Source organism: Mesoplodon densirostris, chromosome 4 (assembly GCF_025265405.1).
Source record: "Mesoplodon densirostris isolate mMesDen1 chromosome 4, mMesDen1 primary haplotype, whole genome shotgun sequence".
Classification (NCBI taxonomy): Eukaryota; Metazoa; Chordata; class Mammalia; order Artiodactyla; family Ziphiidae; genus Mesoplodon; species Mesoplodon densirostris.
The window spans coordinates 76,547,880-76,569,613 of NC_082664.1; the positions used below are offsets into that span (position 1 = coordinate 76,547,880).

Sequence of the window (21,734 nt, forward strand, 5' to 3'; positions counted from 1 at the left end):
TACCCAGAGGTCGTGAGCACTACTGGAGCATGCGCTGTCAGCGCACCACACCCCTTCACTTGCGCCTCCTTCCTGTTATCCCCTGAAAACACAGGTTGTTGGTCCCAACTGTGCCCATTGCTGCCACTACCAACTCCTGATGGGCCTCCTTTAACGGCACCTCAACTTTTCATGAGATTTACTCTCCCATTTTAACCCCAAAGGAGCAAAGTTCCCAAATGTTAGAGGATGTAAGTAATTGGAAGGAAGAATCCAGGTTCTCCTTCCCCATGTGGAAACAGGAAAGGAGGGAGAACGTTATGGTTGATTCTGAAGACAGCTCACAGCAGGCTCTGGATGCAACCTGATAGCTCCCCTTGGTTACTAATGCTTTCAGTCCTCCCTGCTTCCAATCTGAGAGTAAACTCTCCTCTGGATCAGAGAAAAGCTGTAGGCCTGACCTGGGAAACAGAGAGGCTGATTCTCAGGAGAGATGAGGTCAGGGAGACAATGCAGCTAGGACAGAGAAGCCAAATAGTTTGTGCCAAATTAATTTCCCCAAAGATATTAAACTTCTTTCCTCCCCCATTCCCTAAGGCTACACTAAAATTATAAAAGATGTTCAAAATGTTGAGATGAAAATAATATGCATGGTTTGTTTGCATATAATTTTCATACGAATTTACTATCTAAGTACGAAGGAGTCATTTCTTTCTCCATTCCCCTCTCCCCCGCCATGTGCTAGTCTGGGCAAAATCAGTTGGCTGATATTTAATTAGGCATGTTCAGCTTCAGCCATGGCTTCCTCTTTTCCTTATTCTTGATCCTCCTAGTATGGCCAAGATCAGCCTCTTTTGCTTTTCCACCTTGATCATTTTCACTTGCTATCTCCTCTAAATGACATTTTCTTTTTCTCCCTTTTAAGTTAGTACTTATTCTTTATCACCAACTACTGTGGGCCAACCAAGGGCGAGGCGTTTGCTAGCTCTAAAACCGGGCCTTCTATCCCCAGTCACCTGAAATATTTGCTAAAAATCTCGTTTCCCAACACCAGGGGGTGTCTATCTATCCCTCTATCTGTCCTACCCTGAAGGTAGAGATTAGTCCCAAGCCTTTTCCTCTCTCCTTTTATATACACACTAAAGTCCCTCCCTCCCGTTACAGAGTTTTGGGTTCAGAAAGTTGTCTTTTTATTGCAGCTTATCTGTTTACTTCTCATTCTCTCTGAACCTGAACAAATTTGTCTTTCTCTTGGTCTGTTCAGCCTTCCGGCTCCGCACCACCCACGATCCCCTTTGGTTCGGCTCTCTCTTTCCATACCTGTCTTCCATCACCTCTCTATAAGGGCTTCCTCGCCTTTCTGGGCTCTTATGCGTCTCTGAACCTCTTTATGTATCTACCTTTCTTCTCTCTCCCTGTCTCACTACTTCTGTATCAGTCCCTTCTCATCTCTCCCACAGTCCCCACACGAGGAACAAAGTCACGGTGTTTGCGCAGAACACGCCTCGCGTCGCCCCTTTCTGAACCGCGACATTCCACCGTGCCCCTCCGCGCATTCCAACTGCAAACAAAGAGGTCCCCTCCCCCTCCCCCACTTTTTCATGTCCCAATTCTTGAGTGATGTAGTAGCAACTGTCCAAACTGCCCCTCGCCCTCCTTTCGCCACCAGTCGGCGGATCTCCAGCTCCAGGACACTTAGCACCAACACTCGCCACCCCCCCCCTTTCCGGCGCACCAGATTCCTGCGCCGACACCCCCGTTCGTCTCGCACACGGCGCTCCGCCCCTCCAGGAAAGTAGATCCGGCCAGGCAGACAAAAGTTTGGGAGAGAAGTTGGGTCGGTGCTGAGTGTGTGAGCGAGGGGGGCGGGGGCCTGGGAGAGTGGGGCTGCCGGGCGAGTCGACGCGTGAACAGATAGACCTGCGGACCGGACAGCCGCGGCCGTAGGCACTTCTAGCCCCGCTTAACCCCTGATGCGCGGGGGGACGCAACCCCTCTCGCTGGGGGATGCTGCGGGATTGTTGGCGCCGGGCATCCGGGGCGCCCGCTAAACCCCTGTGCCTATCCTGTGCCCCTGGGGAAGCGAAGTCCGGCCGCAGGGAAAGAGAAGCGGCCGCCGAGACGCTGCAGGGTGCCGGGCGGGGAGGGGGCTGGAGGCCCCAGGCCCGAGGGCATGGAGCGGTTAGGGGAGAAAGCCAGTCGCCTGCTGGAGAAGTTAAGACTCTCGGACTCCGGCAGCGCCAAGTTCGGCCGCAGAAAGGGTGAATCTAGCAGGTCTGGGTCTGATGGGACCCCCGGGCCGGGCAAGGGGCGCCTGAGTGGGTCGGGGGGACCTAGGAAATCAGGGCCCCGTGGAGCTACTGGGGGACCTGGGGATGAGCCGTTGGAGCCAGCCCGGGAGCAAGGCCCCCTGGACGCTGAGCGGAACCCTCGCGGCTCCTTTGAGGCGCCGCGCTACGAAGGCTCCTTTCCCGGGGGGCCGCCTCCCACCCGGGCCTTGCCTCTACCTCAGTCATTGCCCCCCGACTTTCGGCTGGAGACGGCCCCAGCCCTAAGCCCCCGCTCCAGTTTCGCCAGTAGCTCAGCCAGCGACGCGAGCAAGCCGTCCAGCCCCCGGGGCAGTCTGCTGCTGGATGGGGCGGGGGCCGGTGGAGCCGGAGGTAGCCGACCCTGCAGCAACCGTACCAGCGGCATCAGCATGGGCTACGACCAGCGCCATGGCAGCCCCCTGCCCGCCGGGCCATGCCTGTTTGGCCCACCTCTGGCCGGGGTTCCGGCGGGCTATTCCTCTGGAGGGGTGCCGTCCGCCTACCCCGAGCTCCACGCTGCCCTGGACCGACTGTGCGCTCATCGGCCCGCGGGGTTCGGCTGCCAGGAAAGCCGCCACTCGTATCCCCCAGCCCTGGGCAGCCCGGGAGCTCTAGCCGGGACCGGAGTGGGAGCGGCAGGGCCCTTGGAGAGACGAGGGGCGCAACCCGGACGACACTCGGTGACTGGCTATGGGGACTGCGCCGCGGGCGCCCGATACCAAGATGAACTAACAGCGTTGCTGCGCCTGACGGTGGGCACAGGTGGGCGAGAAGCCGGCGCCCGCGGGGAACCCTCGGGGATTGAGCCGTCAGGTCTCGAGGAGCCGCCAGGTGCGTTCGTTCCAGAGGCCGCCCGGGCCCGGATGCGGGAGCCAGAGTCCAGAGAGGACTACTTTGGTGAGTGAGAGAAGTGGTTAGGGACGGGAAGAGACCCGTCACCGCATTCGGTTCCCCACTGCCCCGACGGCGGGCGCTGGGAAGTCGGAGGCAGAGACGCGGGGCTAGGAAAGAGGCAAGAGGAATTCCCCCTTCCCACTGGGTTTCAAATGGACCACGGGCACCTTATTCCTGCTAAATTCAACTCCCCTGATGATCTCGTGAATCCCAGCTCCTCAGCTTTAGAGCCTGGGTTTTTCGCGGTAGGAGGCCTTGTTGAGGGGAACCAAGTGGGGCTGGGAGAGCATCCCCCATCTTGCTCCCCCCTCGGCGGCGTTGCCCCTGCAGGCTCCTGCGCGCCGCGCCCCCAGCCGGGCCCAGGCTCCGCCCGCAGGAATTCGGGGAATGCGCGGGTGGGGGGGCGGGGCGGGTGGGCCGCGTGCGTGCCGGCTCCTGCCCGGGCGCTCCAGGTGCCCGCGGGCGGGGCCGGCCGCGCGGCACTGGGCGGAGGTGGGGTGCAGGGGGTGGGGAGCTGCTTCCTAACACGCGCGGAGCTGTGGCCGCGGTCGGGGAAATGGAGCCCGGGGGGAGGAAGAAAGCCCTGGGACGGCAAGCAGGGACCCTACTGCTGTCTGGCCCCAGTCCTGCTGGCTCCGTGCGTGGGTGGGCATTTAAGCCGAGACCCGGTGGTGTCAACTTCTGTTTTCCCCATCCTCCGGAAGTCAGGGCAGAAGCCTTGACCACCGGGACAACATCACCCCTGGATGGATGGCGACCGTGTATAGCTGCCAGAAATAACCCGGGCTTCGGTTCTGGCCATAACCTGCTCAGAATTCAGGCACGAAGTAGCCCTTTATTTCCTGCTGCTAAAGAAACCTGGTCGCCGCCCCTCTCCCGGATGCAGTTACCTTCAAGAAGTGTTAATTGATTATATGTCTCGGCTATGGGGGGCGGTGGATATTGGTGTCCTGAACGATCTTTTAGCCAAGACCCACAGGCACCACTTCACTGTATAAAATAATGCTAATCTGATTGTGATAGGAAGTACAGAAAGAAGTAGAGGGCCCGCCCCTAGATCTGTGGGCCTCTACAGTGTTCCCAGCATCTTCTCACCTTTCTCACCATCCATGTTCCTGCCCCGGACCCCATGGACCCCATGCTCTAGAACACTGTGGCTAGAAATGTAAATAGAGAGAGGAACCCAGCCAGGGAAGGGAGGTAGGGGAGGAGGTTCAGAGGTAGCAGGGCTGCAGGCTGGTTCAACTCCAACCTTCCCCCATTCCCCCCCCACCCCGCCCCCACCTGAGAGAGGAAAACCCAGAGCAGATGATGCTTCGGTCACGGGAGACTAAGTGACAGGATCCTTTTAGCAGTTTCCTTTTGAGGCTGGGGAGAAGTGGCTGATGGGTGGAGAGAAGTCTCCTCAGCTAAGCCATCAGAACCAGAAGGAAGAAAGGAGCTGGGAGAGAGTGCAGTAAAATGGCAGGAAGAACCTAGGAGTGGATATGCTGGGTTAGAGGAGGTGAGGCGGACATGCCTGAGCAGTTGGCTCTTGTCTTCCCGTAATGTCCAAGGCTTCCCAAAGAAATGGCTCTGACAGGGCCCCCTGGCATGGCAATCTTGGGGCAGAGCCCCCCTCCCCTGGGGAAGCTGCATTTTGACCCCGGTGGGGGGGAGGGGTGCTTCTCTCCCTAGGGGTCAGGTTGCCTCCTCTGACAGAACCCCCAGCCTGACTGTACCCTCCTACTCCTGCCCCTAGTAGGGGCCCTCTTCCTTGGCTACAGCCTTGCCCAGCTGCCAGAGGGTGGGAGCAGGACAGGCCTGGGCCCATCAGTCGCTGCAGCTGCTGCACGGGCTCCCAAGCCCCTGGGCAAAGACTGGATGGGCCCCAACAGGCAAGGAGTGTGGCAGTGTGCCGAGGGGGAGAGGTGGGGCGGGGTGAGGCGGGCCCGTTGGGATCTGTTCCCCAAAGACAGGCCCTAGCCCTCACTCATGGGCCTGGAATTGGGGAGTGGAAAGAGGGAAGAACGCGCCCAGGAAAGACGGGTGCCAGAGCCAGGTGTTATGTATTTTAGGGGAGATGTCAGGGAAGAGCAGTTTGGCTCTGTTCCTCCTATGATAGAAGATGACAGGGAGATATTAGGGGTTCTGCCACCCTTCCCCCCCTTCCTCTGCAACCCTCAGTCCTTGGAACACACCCTGCATTCTCAGCAGCCACCTCCCCAGAGGAGTCACACTCACATGGTCCCCTCTGCACAGGGCCCTCTGCTGAGCCAGATCCTTCTTTCCATCTTTGGAAGCCTAGAGGTACAGAGCAGAAGTCATTCTGTAGCTGAATGGCAGTTCATTTGACAGATGGAGAAGCCGAGGTCCTGGAGAGGCTTTCTGGGCCTGGTGTGCTTTCACTAGGAAGTTTTTTCCAGTCTGCTGCTGGGCCCTTATGGACTCACATCTCTGACTGTCCCACACAGTGCAACGGGGATCATATCTTGCCTGATGAGTCTTTTCTCCCCAACAGAAACCAAGCATCTGAAGTCCAGGGACCATATCTTTGAGTTTCTCCAATTTTCCGCAGTATTAGGCACAATATTGTTGCGAGGCACTAAATAGATGTTCAGAAAATGTCTGTTGATTAATCAGTAAACAAGAATAAGTCAGCCCAGGCAAAACCTTGCTGCATCCCATTAACTCTCTCTTCCCAAAAGGGAGCCCGTCAAAAGGAGGCTGTGACTGGTGGTGCTTTGCCATCAGGAAAGATGAGGAATCCCTGGTTTTGAGCTGGGGGAGTGCCCTATGATACTGACAACCTCTTCTCTCCTCTCAGGCACCTGTATCAAGTGCAACAAAGGCATCTATGGGCAGAGCAATGCCTGCCAGGCCCTGGACAGCCTCTACCATACCCAGTGCTTTGTCTGCTGCTCCTGTGGTGAGTGCAGCCCCCAGACCTTCTGGACCAGGGCCTGAGGCCTCAAGCACTCCCCGCACATACACACTCACAAGTGACTAGGGAAAGCAGGGCTTGTGCCTCTCCATTTGCTGGTCTGGCCCCCACCTTCTCTCTTGCTTCCCTCCTCTGTGCTCTACCTGGCTCTCTCCCGCCCGCCCCCATGTTGGCTCCCGTTGCTGAGGTCAGTCCTCCCTCTGCTGAGCCTCTTTCCTCCTCTCTGTTCCTCCCTCTTTCTTCTGCCTTCCTGCTTGCCCAGCCTGGACTCCCTCCCAGCCCTCCGGCCTCTCCTTGGAGGGGCTTGGTCTTGGGCAGCCGAGTTGCCTGGGGCGACAGTGAAAGACTGGAATGTGGGAAGGGTGGGGTGGGCTGAGGGAGCGGGGAGCTGTGGGGGAGTGGAGAGGGGGGTTTTCTCTCGGCTGGTCAGAGTTCAGCCACCTCGCTGGAGTGCAGGCCACCGGGCCATGCCAAGCTGATGACATCACGCTCCAGGAATGCCCGTTGCTGTTAGCTCAGGAGGCCCGCCCGGAGCTGGGGGGTGCTCCCAGCGGCCTCAAGTCCCCAGCCTTTCCCTCACCTCCCTCATTACCCGGCCCCCCTGCTTACCCACTCTGATTCCTTTGCTGGACCTTTAATTTCCTATCTCTGCCTGTCTGACTCCAGCCACTCCCAGCCCCTGCCTGGCTCCCTTTAGGTTCATCTATCTGTTTGTCCTTCTGTTTATAGAGCCTCTTCTGGGAATGTCTCTTTCCCTCTCTCTACTCCCCTGTGTCTCATAAGCTTCTAAGTCAACTTTTCTAAACCACTGGACAGAGCTAGAAGTGGAGATTTTGATGAGAAGAGGGCAGAGGTGGGAAACTTGCCCATTCTCCGCCCTTGTCTCATTCCTCCTCATCCCTGATAATTTAGACACTCTGGAGCAGTTCCTGGGTGTTGGTTTCATGGGGAGCGGTCCTGCCTTGTCTGCTTGCAGAAGGTCCTGGGCTGCTTCTGACCCCAGAGACTCTGGGTCCCTCTAAGCTTGGGGAAGCAGCCTAGTGCAGCAGGAAAGGGGACCGACTTTGCTCCCAAACAAAGCACTTTGTCCCCAGCAGTAGTTCCAGTATGTCCTGGCCTCCATGGAGCCTATCCCTGGGAGACAGACAGGGCTAGGAGAACAGGAGAGCTGTGCAGAAGCTCCTGGGTTGAAAGGTCCCAGAGGGCAAAGTCCATGACAGTGTGATTGTCTCTGAGCGCATTGTAGGGCCCCGTGTTCAGAGCCCCTTGACCTTGTCCCCCAGCCTGTGGTTGGCTTTGCTTTCCCAGGTGGCTCCCCGAGCAAGCACAGGCACTGGAGAAGGCGGCACCCCTTTAAAGCAGGGTCACAGAAAACTGTTGAGGGGGCAGGAGCTGGAGAAGCAGCAAGCGAAGGAATGGGGATTGGCAGGAGTGAGACCAAACAGATTGGAATTGCATCAGATGGGGTATTTGTGTGGGGAGACGGGACAGACAGCAGTTAGGAGGACAAGCTCTGAAATCCAGATTTAAACGCATCATGAAACACCGGAGAGCAGTTACCCTGTGGCGGGGACGCCCTGTGCCTGGACCCTGGGAGAGGCTCCAGCCCCTTGTCTACTGCTTCTAGGGCGAACTTTGCGCTGCAAGGCTTTCTACAGCGTCAACGGCTCTGTGTACTGTGAGGAAGATTATCTGGTGAGTGAGGGGTCCCCTGGGCCTGGAATTGGCTCCCACCCCTTTCTCTGTGGCCCACTGGAGTTCCACCCATCAGGTCATTCTCGGCCCATAACATCCTCCCTTGGTCTTCTCATCCTAGTTTTCAGGGTTTCAGGAGGCAGCTGAGAAATGCTGTGTCTGTGGTCACTTGATTTTGGAGAAGGTAAGCACAGTGTCTTCAGCTGAGACTCTGAGACTGAGGGGCCGAGGGGTGGAATCAGGAACTAAATGGATACTGAGAAAAGCTGGGGGTGGGGGGGAGGAAACCTATCAGCAACTACTTGCATCCCATTCTTCCCCGGAACCGCTGTTTACAGTGGCTTCTCTTTGCCTATGGGATCAAGTCTGGACTCTTCCGCCTGCCACCCCAGGCTCCTGTGATCTCTAACTCCCTAACTCTGCAGGCACAGCTCGGCCCTCCACCTGAGCCAGGAGTGTGGGGTCCTGAGGCTTAATCCCCTTTCTGCTACTGGCTGGGGTCAGTTGAAGCTCAGTTTTCTTTTCTGTAAGGAGGAGTTGGGTTGGATCAGTGGTTCACAGCCCTGGCAGCCTAGCAGATCACCTGGGAAGAAGTAAAGAAAATACCAATGCTGGGTCATCACCAGAGACTGGTGAATACTTCTGGGTGGGACCCAGGCATTGATGGGCTTAAAAACCTCCCTGGGTGACCCTGATATGCAGCCAAGTCTGAGAAACACTGGCCTGGATGCTCCCTAAGACCTTTTTCAGGGTTTCTGCCTCCATTTTAAGACTCCTTGGTCCTCCCAGATTACACAGCATTGTTCTAGGACGAGAGCAGGGGCTCAGATGAGGTTAGTGGGAGCAGCAGGGAATGTCATCGGTAGCTGGAGAGCAGAGACTGATTCTCCTCCCACCCCACGAGCCAGATCCTCCAGGCAATGGGAAAGTCCTATCACCCAGGCTGCTTCCGATGCATCGTTTGCAACAAGTGCCTGGACGGCATCCCTTTCACTGTGGACTTCTCCAACCAGGTGTACTGTGTCACCGACTACCACAAGTGAGTCCCCCGCCCGGGGTGTGGTGTGGACCTGGGCTCAGGGATTCCCCCGCCTCAGCTCCCCTCCGTCCTCTCTCTTTCAGGAATTACGCTCCTAAGTGTGCGGCCTGTGGCCAACCCATCCTCCCCTCAGAGGTCAGTATGTCTGTGTCCTCCTGCAGGGCGGCCAGTGCTGCTGCCCCTGGGGAGGGACTGGGGACATGCTGCCTGGCCTCCCCTGGGAGGCAGTGGTGCTGAGGAATGTACTCCGCGAAGATTCCCGTGTGACTCTGCTCTCTGGGTCACCACCCTGACCCCAGCATCCGGGCCTGGACTTGTCTGACAGCCTTGCTGGACCCAGGCTCCATCTCTTTTCTCCCAGTCCAGAGAAGGAGACTTTCTCTGAAGTCAAGGTCACCAGCCCCCAGATGTAGGGGCTGGGAAAAGGTGGGAAGAATCCTCAGGGCTGGTAGGAAGGGGTCAGAAATGATTTACGCTGCGTGTGCCAAGGGAGAGAAGCTAAGAGCCCACGAGGAACCAGGCCCTATTGGGTCTCCTCGTCCCCGGCTTAGCTTACTTTATTGATGCAGCCTGCCTCTTTCCTTTCCTTCTGTAAGGCCTGAGCCCCTGGGTAGAGGGGAGGCTCCACGAAGGGACATGCCTTCCTGGAGGCAGTGCCAACGAAGGAGAGGGGGAAAGTTCCCACAGGGTTTGCAGAGGCCACCTCAAAGCTGCAGACTGTGGCAGAGAGGCTCTGGAGGCCTCTGTATGATCTTCCCGTTGGAAGGGGGGCTGGTGGGGGAGGGGAGAGTTGGGGTTATCGTGCTGCTCTCATGCCCATAGGGGTGTGCATTATTTCAGGGCTGTGAGGACATTGTGAGGGTGATATCCATGGACCGAGATTATCACTTTGAGTGCTACCACTGCGAGGTGAGTGTTGGGCGCCCCGGCTCCCAAGAGGAGAGCTAGAAGGGGGCTGGGGGAGTGAAGTCCTAGAACTGCCACAGTCTGTAGGAGAGCTCTAGGATACGGGAAACCAGGAAGGTGCTCTGACCCACCTCCAGTCTCTTTCGCGTCCTTCAGCCACTCTCTCTGGGTGTGGTCGTTTAGTCCTTTCTAAACCTGGCTTCCCCAGAGTCAAGACTCCCAAAACTAGGGACTCCTGGTAACAGCTGGAAATGGGAGCCTGTCTCATTATTTCTGCTGTAGCAGCGACACCTGGCGTCCAGCTGAGGTATTTTCTCAGGTTTCTCTTCTGGGAGTTCATCCCCCTCCAACACCGCCCCCTTTTTCCCCCCGTCACTGGGAGTCTAGTGCCCAGCAGGGCCGACTTCCACGATGTCCCCGGTTCCTGGGCTGAGGTCAACTAGGTGTCCTCCTTCCCTAGGACTGCCGGATGCAGCTGAGTGACGAGGAAGGCTGCTGCTGCTTCCCTCTGGACGGGCACTTGCTCTGCCGCGGCTGTCACGTGCAGCGACTCAATGCCCGACAGCCCCCCGCCAATTATTGGGTCGGCCAAAAAGTTCCTTCGGTTTTTAAGTAACCATAAAAGACACATTTTTCATTTTCACCAAGAACTTTATTGGACAGTGTAATCACTGTTTTGTTCCACTACCTTCTACCATTTTTCAGGCAACTTCATAATTCCATCTTCCCAAAACTTTTTATCTTTTTGAGCAAAGAACTGTTCCAGGTGCCTTTTACAGTCTTCCAGGGAATTGAAATTTTTTCCATTAAGAGAATTTTGTAAAGACCGAAATAAATGGAAATCCGAAGGTGCATTGTCTGGTGAATACAGCGGATGAATCAGAACTTCCCAGCCAACCCGGAACAGTTTTTGCCAGGTCATCAAAGAAACACGCGGTCTTGCGTTATCCTGATGGACGATTATGCATTTTCTGTTGACTGATTCCGGATGCTTTTCATCGAGTGCTGCTTTCAGTTGGTCTAATTGGGAGCAGTGCTTGTTGGAATTTATCATTTGGTTTTCTGGAAGGAGCTCGTGGTAAAGGACTCCCTTCCAATCCCACCATATACACAGCATCACCTTCTTTGGATGAAGATCGGCCTTTGGTGTGGTTGGTGGTGTTCATTTTGCTTGCCCCACGATCTCTTCCATTCCACGTTATTGTACAGTATCCACTTTTCATCACCCATCACAATTTGTTTTAAAAACGGAACGTTTTCGTTACATTTCAGTGGAGAATCGCATGCAGAAATATGTTCAAGAGCATTTTTTTTCCGCTTAACTTAGGTGGAACCCAAACATCAAAGCGATTAACATAACCAAGCTGGTGCAAATGATTTTCAGCCCTTGATCTGGATATTTTGAGTATGTCAGCTGTCTCCCTCGTTGATCTCAGTTAATGTCTTGATTTGATTGCTATCAACTTCAACTGGTCTACCCAACCGTGGAGCATCGTCCAGCGAGAAATCTCCAGCACGAAACTTCGCAAACCACTTTTGACACGTTCGATCAGTCACGGCACCTTCTCCATACACTGCACAAATCTTTTTTTGCATTTCAGTTGTGTTTTTACCTTCCTTGAAATAATAAAGCATAATATGCCGAAAATGTTCCTTTTTTCTTCCATCTTCAATACTAAAATGGCTACACAAAAATACACCAATTTTTATAAGTTTTTTTTTTAAATGCACACTGATATGATAGCTGTCACAATACAGTCTAACAAAATCGTTTCAAATGAAGTTAAAGACAACTAAGCGTGGGCTTCCCTGGTGGCGCACTGGTTGAGAGTCCGCCTGCCGATGCAGGGGACACGGGTTCGTGCCCCGGTCTGGGAAGATCCCACATGCTGCGGAGCGGCTGGGCCTGTGAGCCATGGCCGCTGAGCCTGCGCATCCGGAGCCTGTGCTCCGCAACGGGAGAGGCCACAACAGTGAGAGGCCCGCACCGCAAAAAAAAAGACAACTAAGCGCTACTAGAGCCATCTTACAGAAAACATCAAACGAACTTTTGGGCCAACCCAGTATATCTGAGATGCAGTCACTGCCGCTGCCGTCACCACCATTGACAAATTCCTCTGGCCAGTGGGCCCTTCTGAGGCCAGCCAAGAAAAGGGAGGCACTCTGTAGCCCTGACAGAAGAGTCCTCTAGGGAGGGCCCCAAGGGCCAGAGACCCAAAGATCAAGACATTCCAAATGGATTGTGGAGGAGGAGCCCTCCAGTTGCCATGACGTGGGTGACTGGCCTTTCCAAGTGTGCAGCCTGTGCTGTAGCACATAACAGGCACACACAGGCGGGTTCCAGTATTTTCTAAAGGTCTGATTCTAGTCTGTATCTCTAGTATACATTTGTGCGCACACACACACACACACACACACTCTCTCCCTCTCTCTCTCTCTCTCTCTCTCTCTCTCTCTCTCTCTCTCTCTCTCTCTCTCTCTCTCTCTCGTCAGGGGCCTCTTACACTTGGTTCATTAGTCGTAGTTCAGCTCTCCAGACCTGCTGCCTCTCAGAGGAAACCAGAGTTATATCCACCACAGCTCCCAAACTGAGGTTCCAGGAGCCAGAGAGGCAAAACATTTTCACTTGGTTCTGATCAGTTTGGCTATATCTCTTAAAACTAATCCACTAAAAACTTGTTTACTCAAAGTTCACTTGATGACCAGTTTGCCAAAAGCTGAGTTCCCTTTTGGGTTGTTCTGTTCTTTTTTTGTCACGCTTGGGTATTTCAAGGATTTATATCTTTTCATCTAAGAGTACCCCTGAGTTATCAGCAGCATAAATTTATCAAATTTGCAGCACTTTGTAAATGATGAGATTGCTTCCTACCTTTATGGATATCTTTTTCTGTTACCTACTTTTCAAACTTTTTTAAAGTTTCCAGCAATAAATAGAATTGGTACAGACATTTTGTGTATCATTTTTTTTGTGTTTCTTAATCCAATATTCTTTTCCAAATTAGATACTTTGAAAACTGTAACAGAGCTCAATGTGATTTTGATGCCTTGGTCTGTCTACTACATTGCTGCTGTTAAAAGGCCAATATAGTCTCAACAAATAAACAGGCATGTGGCATACTCAGTTGACAAAGGTGTACAGACAACAACAGTGAAAAGTGAAAGGGTGAATCTGCTAAATCTTTTTGAAATGCTGCAGATTTGATAAATACTTACTTGAAACTGTCTCTAGGTGAATTGGTTTTAGGCAAATTAATCTGATAACCTTTGATCCTTAGGCTTTATTCTCCACCACTTAGAATTTCTTATTGGAAATAACTCTTGAGAACAGAAATTCCACATTTAGGGATGATTCTAAGATGACTTTGCCAGCCAACCTGGGAATTGCATAAAAGAGGCCTCTGAGTGAAAGTAAGAGATCAGATTCACACCATGGAGTGCCAGAGTGGGGGAAATGCACTTTTTTTTTTTTTTTTTTTTTGACAGGGTAATGTTCTGAAACAAAATTACGTGTTCTACAGCTGGGATTGCTTCTTCTGAACTATTATTATCAAATAACTGAATACAAAGACTCTGTGACTGGGAAAATTTCTCACCAGGCTGCTCCAGGTCTGGGAAATGCAGGCAAGCACGTGTAGCCTTACATCCATCCCTTCAGTTCTTTTGGGTTTTTTTTTTTTGCGGTACGCGGGCCTCTCACTGTTGTGGCCTCTCCTGTTGCGGAGCACAGGCTCCAGACGCGCAGGCTCAGTGGCCATGGCTCACGGGCCCAGCCGCTCCGCGGCATGTGGGATCTTCCCGGACCGGGGCACGAACCTATGTCCCCTGCATTGGCAGGTGGACTCTCAACCACTGTGCCACCAGGGAAGCCCCCCAGGGAAGCCCCCCTTCAGTTCTTTTACTCTTGGGGGTCTTGTCCACTCTGTCACTCTGACCTTTTGTTTCTTACTGTGGTTTTGGCCTCCCTCTGCCACTGACTGGCTGATTCCTTTCTAGGTCTGTGCTCATCTGTCACCCTGAGGGGTCCCCAAGACTCTATCCTTGCCACTAGGGCTACTTCTCCCTCCTTCCTGAGGAAAAACAAGTGCTAATATCTGATGAAGACGGGCCCAGGGAAGGCAGACCATGGCATAGGAGCGGCCCCAGCTGTCACACGGCATCACTGGCAAGTTCCAAGTGTACCCCACATCTCAAGAGTTTCCCTTCTTCCTGTTCACGGGGAGATTGCTCATCCTTAGCAGTTCTATTTACTATTTCCTGTTGGTATTGAAAGATTCATGGGATGCTGCCAAGGATACAGCAACAGGTGGACCTTGTTTGGCCAATTTGCCACCTGATTTTCATCAACAGCCAATAGGCCGGAGACGGCGAAAGGGGAAATGGAAGAATTATGGATCCGTTTTGTGTCTCTTTAGATGAGAGTCACGGACAGGGGTCAGGCCTTCACAGCAGACTTGAGCTATTTGCTCTGGCCAGCCCTGTTTGCTACAGGCCAGAATGGGGCTTGTGAATAAGCCGGCTGGTGCGGGTTCTCTGCATTACTTCTTAGAGACTTGACTGCTTCCCCTTCCACCTGGAGCTCTCAAGGCCACAGAAATGGTAAGACTCCGTTTATAATCAGGCTGGAGACCATCCTCAGACAAGGAAGACATAAGAGAAAGCTGTTTCAGGGCACACAAAGCCATTTGGATGAGGTCCCTGAGACTGTACCTAGATGGAAGGGAATAAGAAGGGGGGAATAAAAAGAGACTAACAGGACTGCAAGAAAAGGATTGGGAAGAAGCAGTGAGTTGAAGCATTTTTATTTCTTTTTTTTATTTCTTTTTTTAGCAGGACCCATACCCCAGAGCTGGCCTAGGGGCATTCAGAACCCTAAAGGCAAGACTCCACAAGAAGGACAAGGGTCTAACCAATCTCAATCCTCTCCATCCTCTCCTCCCTTGCAGCAAGGAAGACCTAAGGCTGGGCCTCTGCTGTGTCAATTGCTTGTGGAGGGCCCTGTTGTCCATGCTTGGCCCTCGTTGGGAAGGAGGTCCTAAGGTTTGACCTTGGAAATCTGAGCAGACTGTTCCTGGGACATATAGATTAGACCGGTCTAAGTGTGATGGTCGGGAAGTCATCAGAGGCAAATTCTGTCCACTGTGGGTATTATTTCAGCTACTCTCCTCTTAGAAAGGATAGTGTTGACCCATGTGAAGGGAGCAGGGGGAGATGGGTTAGGAGGAAATCTACTAAAAGGTACTGGTTAGGCTTGTATCCTAGAGAGTTAGAGCCAAGCGAGGTGTGCGTTTAGAGATATCCCTGCACCTCATTTTACTGAATGAAGAAATAGAAACTCTGAGTGATGATGGGACTTACCCAAGGTCACACAGCTGGAAAATGACTTTCCAACTTCTGAAGACTAATAAAGAGCTTATTTCCCCTCTTCCCTCCCCACTACCCCCACCCAGGGACTCCCAGGGCATAACTAAACTGTAAATGAGACAAGTGCTTCACTATGACAGATAATTAGGGCAAGTTTTAGTGGGAAAGCCAAGGAACACGAGAGATAATAATGAAAACTTTTGGTTCTTATTAGTGCTTTTTTGTTAATTAGGATTAGCAATCGCCAAAGTACCTTTAAGAGCTCATTAGGGGAAACAAAGGAAATATACTGCAGGGGAGTCCCTATCCTTGAGGAGGTCACAGTCCAGCCAGGGAGATAAATACACACATAAAATGCGGTGAGAAGATTACAAGCAACATGTCAACAAATGCAAAGAAATTGAGTGTTACAAAGAGACCTAATGCGTAGGATACAGGTGACAGTGATGAAACGGTCTGGCTTAGAGTGTAGATCAGAAGGCGGCAGCCCACTGGCTAAATCCTGTCCCCAAATGCATTGAGTTTGGCCCACTGGGATTTATTTTTTATAGTATTAACTTGAACCCTAGTTGAAGAAGGAAAAAATGCCAGCTAATAAATGTAGAAAGAATGACAGAATTGGAAGAATGGCATTTTGTGAACTTTAATAAAACTATTGATCCTAGCGAAGATTATTAATTGGTGTTAAACACCATAGGTGAAACGATTGGTAGACAACCGCACATTCATACAGCGCCAAATAACACTGTCAGTTTACAAACTTGAGGACAAAAATGTAACTGTATATTGGAGGGATCAGACTGTCATCACTCATTTCCTGGAAACAGTCTTGGTATCACTTACCAGTAGGCCAGTTCTGGTATGAGGCAAATACATAACCCAACCTAGCATAGATTCTAGCTGCTCCCTACCCCAAAAGAAGTATTAGATATAACTTACAGTTACAGGAAATATTGGGGATAGAGAAACGAACTAATGGACACTAGGAGGAAGCAACTGGACAAATCTAGGAGGTGAAGCATTCTGCAGGGCGACTGGCCAGCTCTCTTCAGCAAGTCAGTATGATTTTTTTTTTAAGCCAAAACTGCTATGAAAGAGACTTAAGGTATACAATACTAATACAATGCATGGTCCTGGATTCCCTGTTAGTTTAAACAAATTGCTACAAAAGGTGTTTGTGGTCAACTGGAAATGTTTTAATATGGACAGGGGATTAGATGGGGTGAAAATTTACTGAAATGGAAAGGTCAAAATCATTAATAAAATATCAGTTCCAAAACCATAATCATTTTGCTTTTAAAATGTCTATATATTTGTGAATAAAAAAGTCCTGAAAGGATATGCACTAAGGTGTTAACAGTGGTGCTCTCTGAGTGGTGGGAATATGTTCTGTTGTTGTTGGCCTACATTTTCCGTTTTTATACGATGCATGTGTACTTCCTCTGTAATAATAATAAGCTATTATGAATAAAATAACTGGTTGCCAACATTTACATTTCAGGAGATTTCATATAAAAATCTGGATATTATATACAAAGAACTGGGTTTCTAAGGTTTTTTGAATAATCAGAAGATCTGTCACTCCGGCTTCCATTGCCACATGGCAGCAACTGGTCAGAACTGAGTGATGGCTGCTCCTTTGCTTGATGTATTCTCTCTTTAGTTTGTCACAGTCCCCACCACTCTTTGGTCTGTACCTTTCATACATTAATTACCTGCCTGGCTCCCACAGACTTTTAAAAAAATTTTTGTTTATTTATTTATTTAGTTTTGGCTGCGCTGGGTCTTCGTTGCTGTGCGCGGGCTTTCTCTAGTTGCGGTGAGCCGGGGCTGCTCTTTGTTGTGGCTTCTCTTGTTGTGGAGCATGGGCTCTAGGCACACGGGCTTCAGTAGTTGTAGCACGTGGGCTCAGTAGTTGTGGCTCGCGGCCTCTAGAGCACAGGCTCAGTAGTTGTGGTGCACGGCTTAGTTGCTCCGCGGCATGTGAGATCTTCCCGGACCAGGGCTTGAATCCATGTCCCCTGCATTGGCAGGCGGATTCTCAACCACTGCGCCACCAGGGAAGCCCTCCCATAGACTTGTGAGTCAGTAACACTTGATTTGGATGATCAAGGGCTCCCCATCCATAGAGTCTCCACTTATTAATCATTTGAAAATACCGATAAGTTAGTTTTGAAATGCTGCCCAAGAAAAGCATGCATTCCAGAAATATCTGTGCCTGGGTTTTTATACAGCAACCCAGTCATGGGAAACCCGGATGTAACACTTAATCTACTTAGCTACCATGGTTGAATACTATAAATTAGTTTGGCAAAATTTCTCTTTGGTAAATGGAATATAGAAAGTATACTAAATTGCTAACTTCCTCAAGGTTTTGCTTTTTTTTTTTTTTTGCATAACACCTTAATCATAGTAGGCGTTTCAATATTTACAGTGTATGTTCTTCCCAAGCATGAAACTCCAAATGCTCTTTGGTAGGTCTATTTCTCCCACTGGCTCTGACACAATTTTTAAAGGAGAAAATCTCTTCCATATGCAGCTCAGTATGAGACAGTGTCATCATCAGTTTAAAGCCCAGGGAAATACTTTATCAGCCTGGTACGTGTTTGCACATTACAGCACCACACTCAGTCGGTTATAACAAGAACTGAACACGTTGTGCTTCATGTCTAGCTTTTCAAAATGATATGAGTCTTCTTCTGAGTCAATTTCCTTTAACTGTTTCATATTCCTTTGGTAAAAATGGTTTCAATCTGTCCCATTTTTTGAGCCAAACTTCTCAGCTTTTCTTTGAGATCCAAAATTTCCTATCAGGCCTTGTTTATATCCTAGCTCACAACAGCATCTCAGTAAAACCAGGCTCATTCCAGTTTCTATAACAAGTTTCCATGAACAGTCAGGCCACCCTCGAAGCCACAGCGCTGGGTTTGAAAGCCCCTTGGAAGGGTTAAGCGTTTGCAAAAGTGGTACATTATGAACATTTGTTCTAAAATTTTCATTTGATGTCATAGGTTGATTACATATATTCTTTATCCACCTGTTTTCTCCTTAAATCATGTACTTACAATGGGCATGAAATTTTCTAGCTTAATCATCAATAGTTGTGGCTCTGAATAACTTCATTTTCCAGTGAACACCCTTGAAAATAATTCTGAAATCTCTTGACTGCCTGTAAAATTTTTATTCCTGAAACTAGCTTCTGAGTCCATAATACCATAATATATTCCTGCTACTTGTCTTCAGATACTTTCAAAGTAGTATGGCTTTGTTTGTTTGTTGAATTTTTATTTACTTATTTTTTATTTTGGCCATGCTGCATGGCATGTGGGATGGTTCCCCAACCAGGGATCGAACCCGGGCCTCCACAGTGAAACCACTGAATCCTAACCACTAGGCTACCAGGGAATTCCCCAAAGTGGTATGGCTTTAAAAATTTTTTTTCCTAAACAACTGCTTAGTTAAGCATGGTTCCATAATTCAATGGCTATTTTAATGTCCTAGCTTTGAAACGGGTTATGTAAGCCCAAATTTTCAGTGGGAGAAAATATTCTACTCAAAACTTTCCATTAGTTTGATAAGTAGAATCCTAAATGCTCACCCGAAATCTCTATCTTTGGAGCAGCGTTTTGCTTCCTGGCTAGGGTATGGGAGGCAGAGTCCCTGCAATATTCTCAGCAAATCTCCATTCTTCTCTGCAATTCTAAACAGTGCAGCAAAGGAATGGCCCAAGTCTGAAAGGCTAAGTAGACTTTTTCTCAGACTCCCATTTACATTTATTATCGTTAAAACATATGTGAATATTTTTTTTGAATACTCAGTCAAGAGCAATGTCTTCAAGAAGGTAGAGCTAGATTGTGAACAGGAGTTATGCCTAATTTATCTTTCTCCACCTCCCCCCTAACACCCCCTCCTCCACCAGAGTCTAGCTCAGGAATATTTGAGCATGTTCATGGCTTTATCATTAAAGAACATTTAAGAAGTGGGCGATTGTATTTTGCATATGGTATAGCAGAAGGTGAGATGAACAACAGTGATGAAGAGACAGGCCTATAAAGGCCAAGCAACCCACAGAACAAACAGAACTATATAAGGTATTAGCACTGTGGGGTGGTCAAAAATTCATCCTTTCAACAAATAAGCGCCTCTGTATGCCAAGCACCGAGATAGGTACCTTGGGGTCATGGAGGAAGCACCTCCTTAAATACAAACCCAAACAAATTAAGGTTTTAAAGAGGATTCTGTAGCACTTCTCAACAATAAAAAGATGAACTGAAAAAAAAGGAACTATTGAGAGTAGCAACAACATGGATAAAACTCAAAATTAACTATGCTGAGTAAAAGAAGGCAGACAAAAAAAAAGAGTACATCTTTATTTGATTCCATTTATATAAAATTCTAGAAAGTGCAAACTAATCTACAGTGACAGAAAGCAGATCAGTGGTGGCGAGGGGCCGAGAGAGGAATTACAAAGGGGCACAAGTAATCACTTAGGGAATGACGCCTCTGTTCACTATGTTGATTGCGGTGATGGTTTCACAGATGTATAGTTATGTCAGAACTTAATGAACAGGGCTTCCCTGGTGGCGCAGTGGTTGAGAGTCCGCCTGCTGATGCAGGGCACACGGGTTCGTGCCCCGGTCTGGGAAGATCCCTACATGCCGCGGAGCTGCTGGGCCCGTGAGCCATGGCCGCTTAGCTTGCGCGTCCGGAGCCTGTGCTCCGCAACGGGAGAGGCCCGCGTACCGCGAAACAAAATAAAAACCTTAATGAACGGTACACTTTAAATATTGTATGCCAAAATACCTCAATAAAGCTGTTTTTAAAAAAATCCAGAGCAAAGAGATAGAGAGGGAGGGAGGGAGGGATGGGGAGAGAGAAAGAGAATGAATTCTAGGGCCTCTCTTGCAATTCTTTCTTGCTCAAGGATACCAGATGGTGTCAATTGTAAGATCCTTTTTCGGTATTCCGCTGCAGTCTTAGCTGCCAGGATGGTCTATAGGCTCAACTTTCTCGTCTTAAGTAGAACTAGCCTGTGAAGTCTTTCACTTCACCTGGTCTGGTCTCCTCTTGGACCCAGGATGCAGCTTGGACTCCTTGTCTCTGCCTCCACTTGCTGGGATGTTTCCTCCATTCGAAATGATCCAAATTTCCTCTCCTTTCAGGCCCAGCTAAGAGAAAATTTATTTCAGAGTCTTCCCTATCCATTCCTGCAGAAAGAGTTCTCTACCTTCTTCAGGTTTCTCTGGTACTTATATTCTAAACTGCTCCTTTGACACCTTTTTGCTGCCATGTACTGTTTGCTTTTCATATGTATGTTTTATCTTCTGAACTAGATTATGAACTTCTTCAGGGCAGGGACTGAGTCCTATTTATCTTTGTGTCTCTCCCAAGGCACTTAAAACGTGTCAGTTGTAAAACACCTCACTTTGATAGTCTTTCCAAAGCATTATCTCAGCCATTATCTCATTTGATCATTACATCAACACTGTGAGATTGGAGGAGCTAGAAATATGTTAGTTCTTCCTTTTGACAGATAAGGAACTGGAAACCCAAGGTCACACAGTTTGTTAGAGACAGAGATGGAACAGATAATTGCATGTGAAGGCTTGATCCAATTCAAGGCTTCCCAAGGCTCTCCCCTCTGCCCTCTTACCTGAAGACAGGCCTCTGTGCCCTTCACCTCCTCATTCCCCCAGTACTTTAGAGCTGCTTAGCCAAAGCTCTGTAGTACCATTTTAGAAAATTTGGCAACTATGAGACATGAAATTTCAGTAGGTTTCTGATCAGCTCTGAGTCACCAAAGCATGCTTGCTATTTTGTTCCAAGTGCTGTTTGCTAAGGACATTATGCCTGATATTTAATGACGCTGCACTACAGAACTGAGGAAGCATAAATGATCTTTAAAAGCCTTAGAAAATGACAGCACTTTAACATTAAGCATGAAAGGTGGCAGTTGACAAGATGACCAGGGGTAAAAAATTTCTGCACCGAATCACCCTATTTCCCTATATATTGCTAGCAGAATTCTCTAGTTGGTACCAAAAGAAAAGGTTAAACTCTCTGCCACCCAGCACATCTAGCCCTGAGATTCTTTTCCCTCTACCCCAGACTATCTGCTTCTCTGATGCAAGAGATTTCATAACCTTGGTGCAATTTACTTAGCATCAAATATTTTAAAAATAATTCACCTAATTCCAGTCGACTTTGAAAAAAGGGTGGGTGGGGGTTAAGACAGAGAGAGGTGGGGAGATCCCCCTGAGAGGAGCAATGACCTTTGGTCAAAGTCCATAGCCAGCCTGAGGTCAAGGCCAGAGAGGAAGTCAGGGGAATTGTCCTCCTCCTCCCATCGCTGTCTTCTCTCCCTCCCACCTCCTGCTGGGATCCCCCACTGGCTGATACCAGTCAGGGAATATGGGAACCCTGAAGTCCTGAGGTAGTCCTTACCTTCTACATAGGTTGAAGAACAGAAGGTGGATCTGGGGGGCAAATGTAAGACATCCAGCTCACTGGTCTAGGGGTGGGCAGGTGACCCAACCTGGCAATAAGACATATGGGAAAGTCTGCTGGGTGCTTCTGGGAAAGATTTTCTTCCTTGACTATTACAGGAAGAAGGCTCTTCCCCTTCCGT

At 50.0% G+C, this 21,734-nt stretch overlaps 1 protein-coding gene across 1 annotated transcript; it reads left to right on the forward strand.

The window, feature by feature from the left end:
• Positions 1-1,812: 1,812 nt before the first annotated feature.
• Positions 1,813-12,693, forward strand: AJUBA (ajuba LIM protein). Its single transcript, XM_060096471.1, has 8 exons — positions 1,813-3,185; positions 5,989-6,090; positions 7,733-7,800; positions 7,922-7,984; positions 8,709-8,839; positions 8,923-8,974; positions 9,680-9,748; positions 10,206-12,693. Exons 1-8 carry the CDS (start codon positions 2,153-2,155, stop codon positions 10,359-10,361), a joined length of 1,674 nt encoding a protein of 557 aa, XP_059952454.1. The 5' UTR covers positions 1,813-2,152; the 3' UTR covers positions 10,362-12,693.
• The last annotated feature ends 9,041 nt before the right edge of the window (positions 12,694-21,734 follow it).

Coding starts and splice junctions, on each gene's coding strand:
- AJUBA (XM_060096471.1), top strand. CDS start 2,153: ATGGAGCGGTTAGGGGAGAAAGCCAGTCGCCTGCTGGAGAAGTTAAGA. Junction 3,186..5,988: donor GTCCAGAGAGGACTACTTTG/GTGAGTGAGAGA, acceptor CTCTCCTCTCAG/GCACCTGTATCAAGTGCAAC. Junction 9,749..10,205: donor TTGAGTGCTACCACTGCGAG/GTGAGTGTTGGG, acceptor CTCCTTCCCTAG/GACTGCCGGATGCAGCTGAG.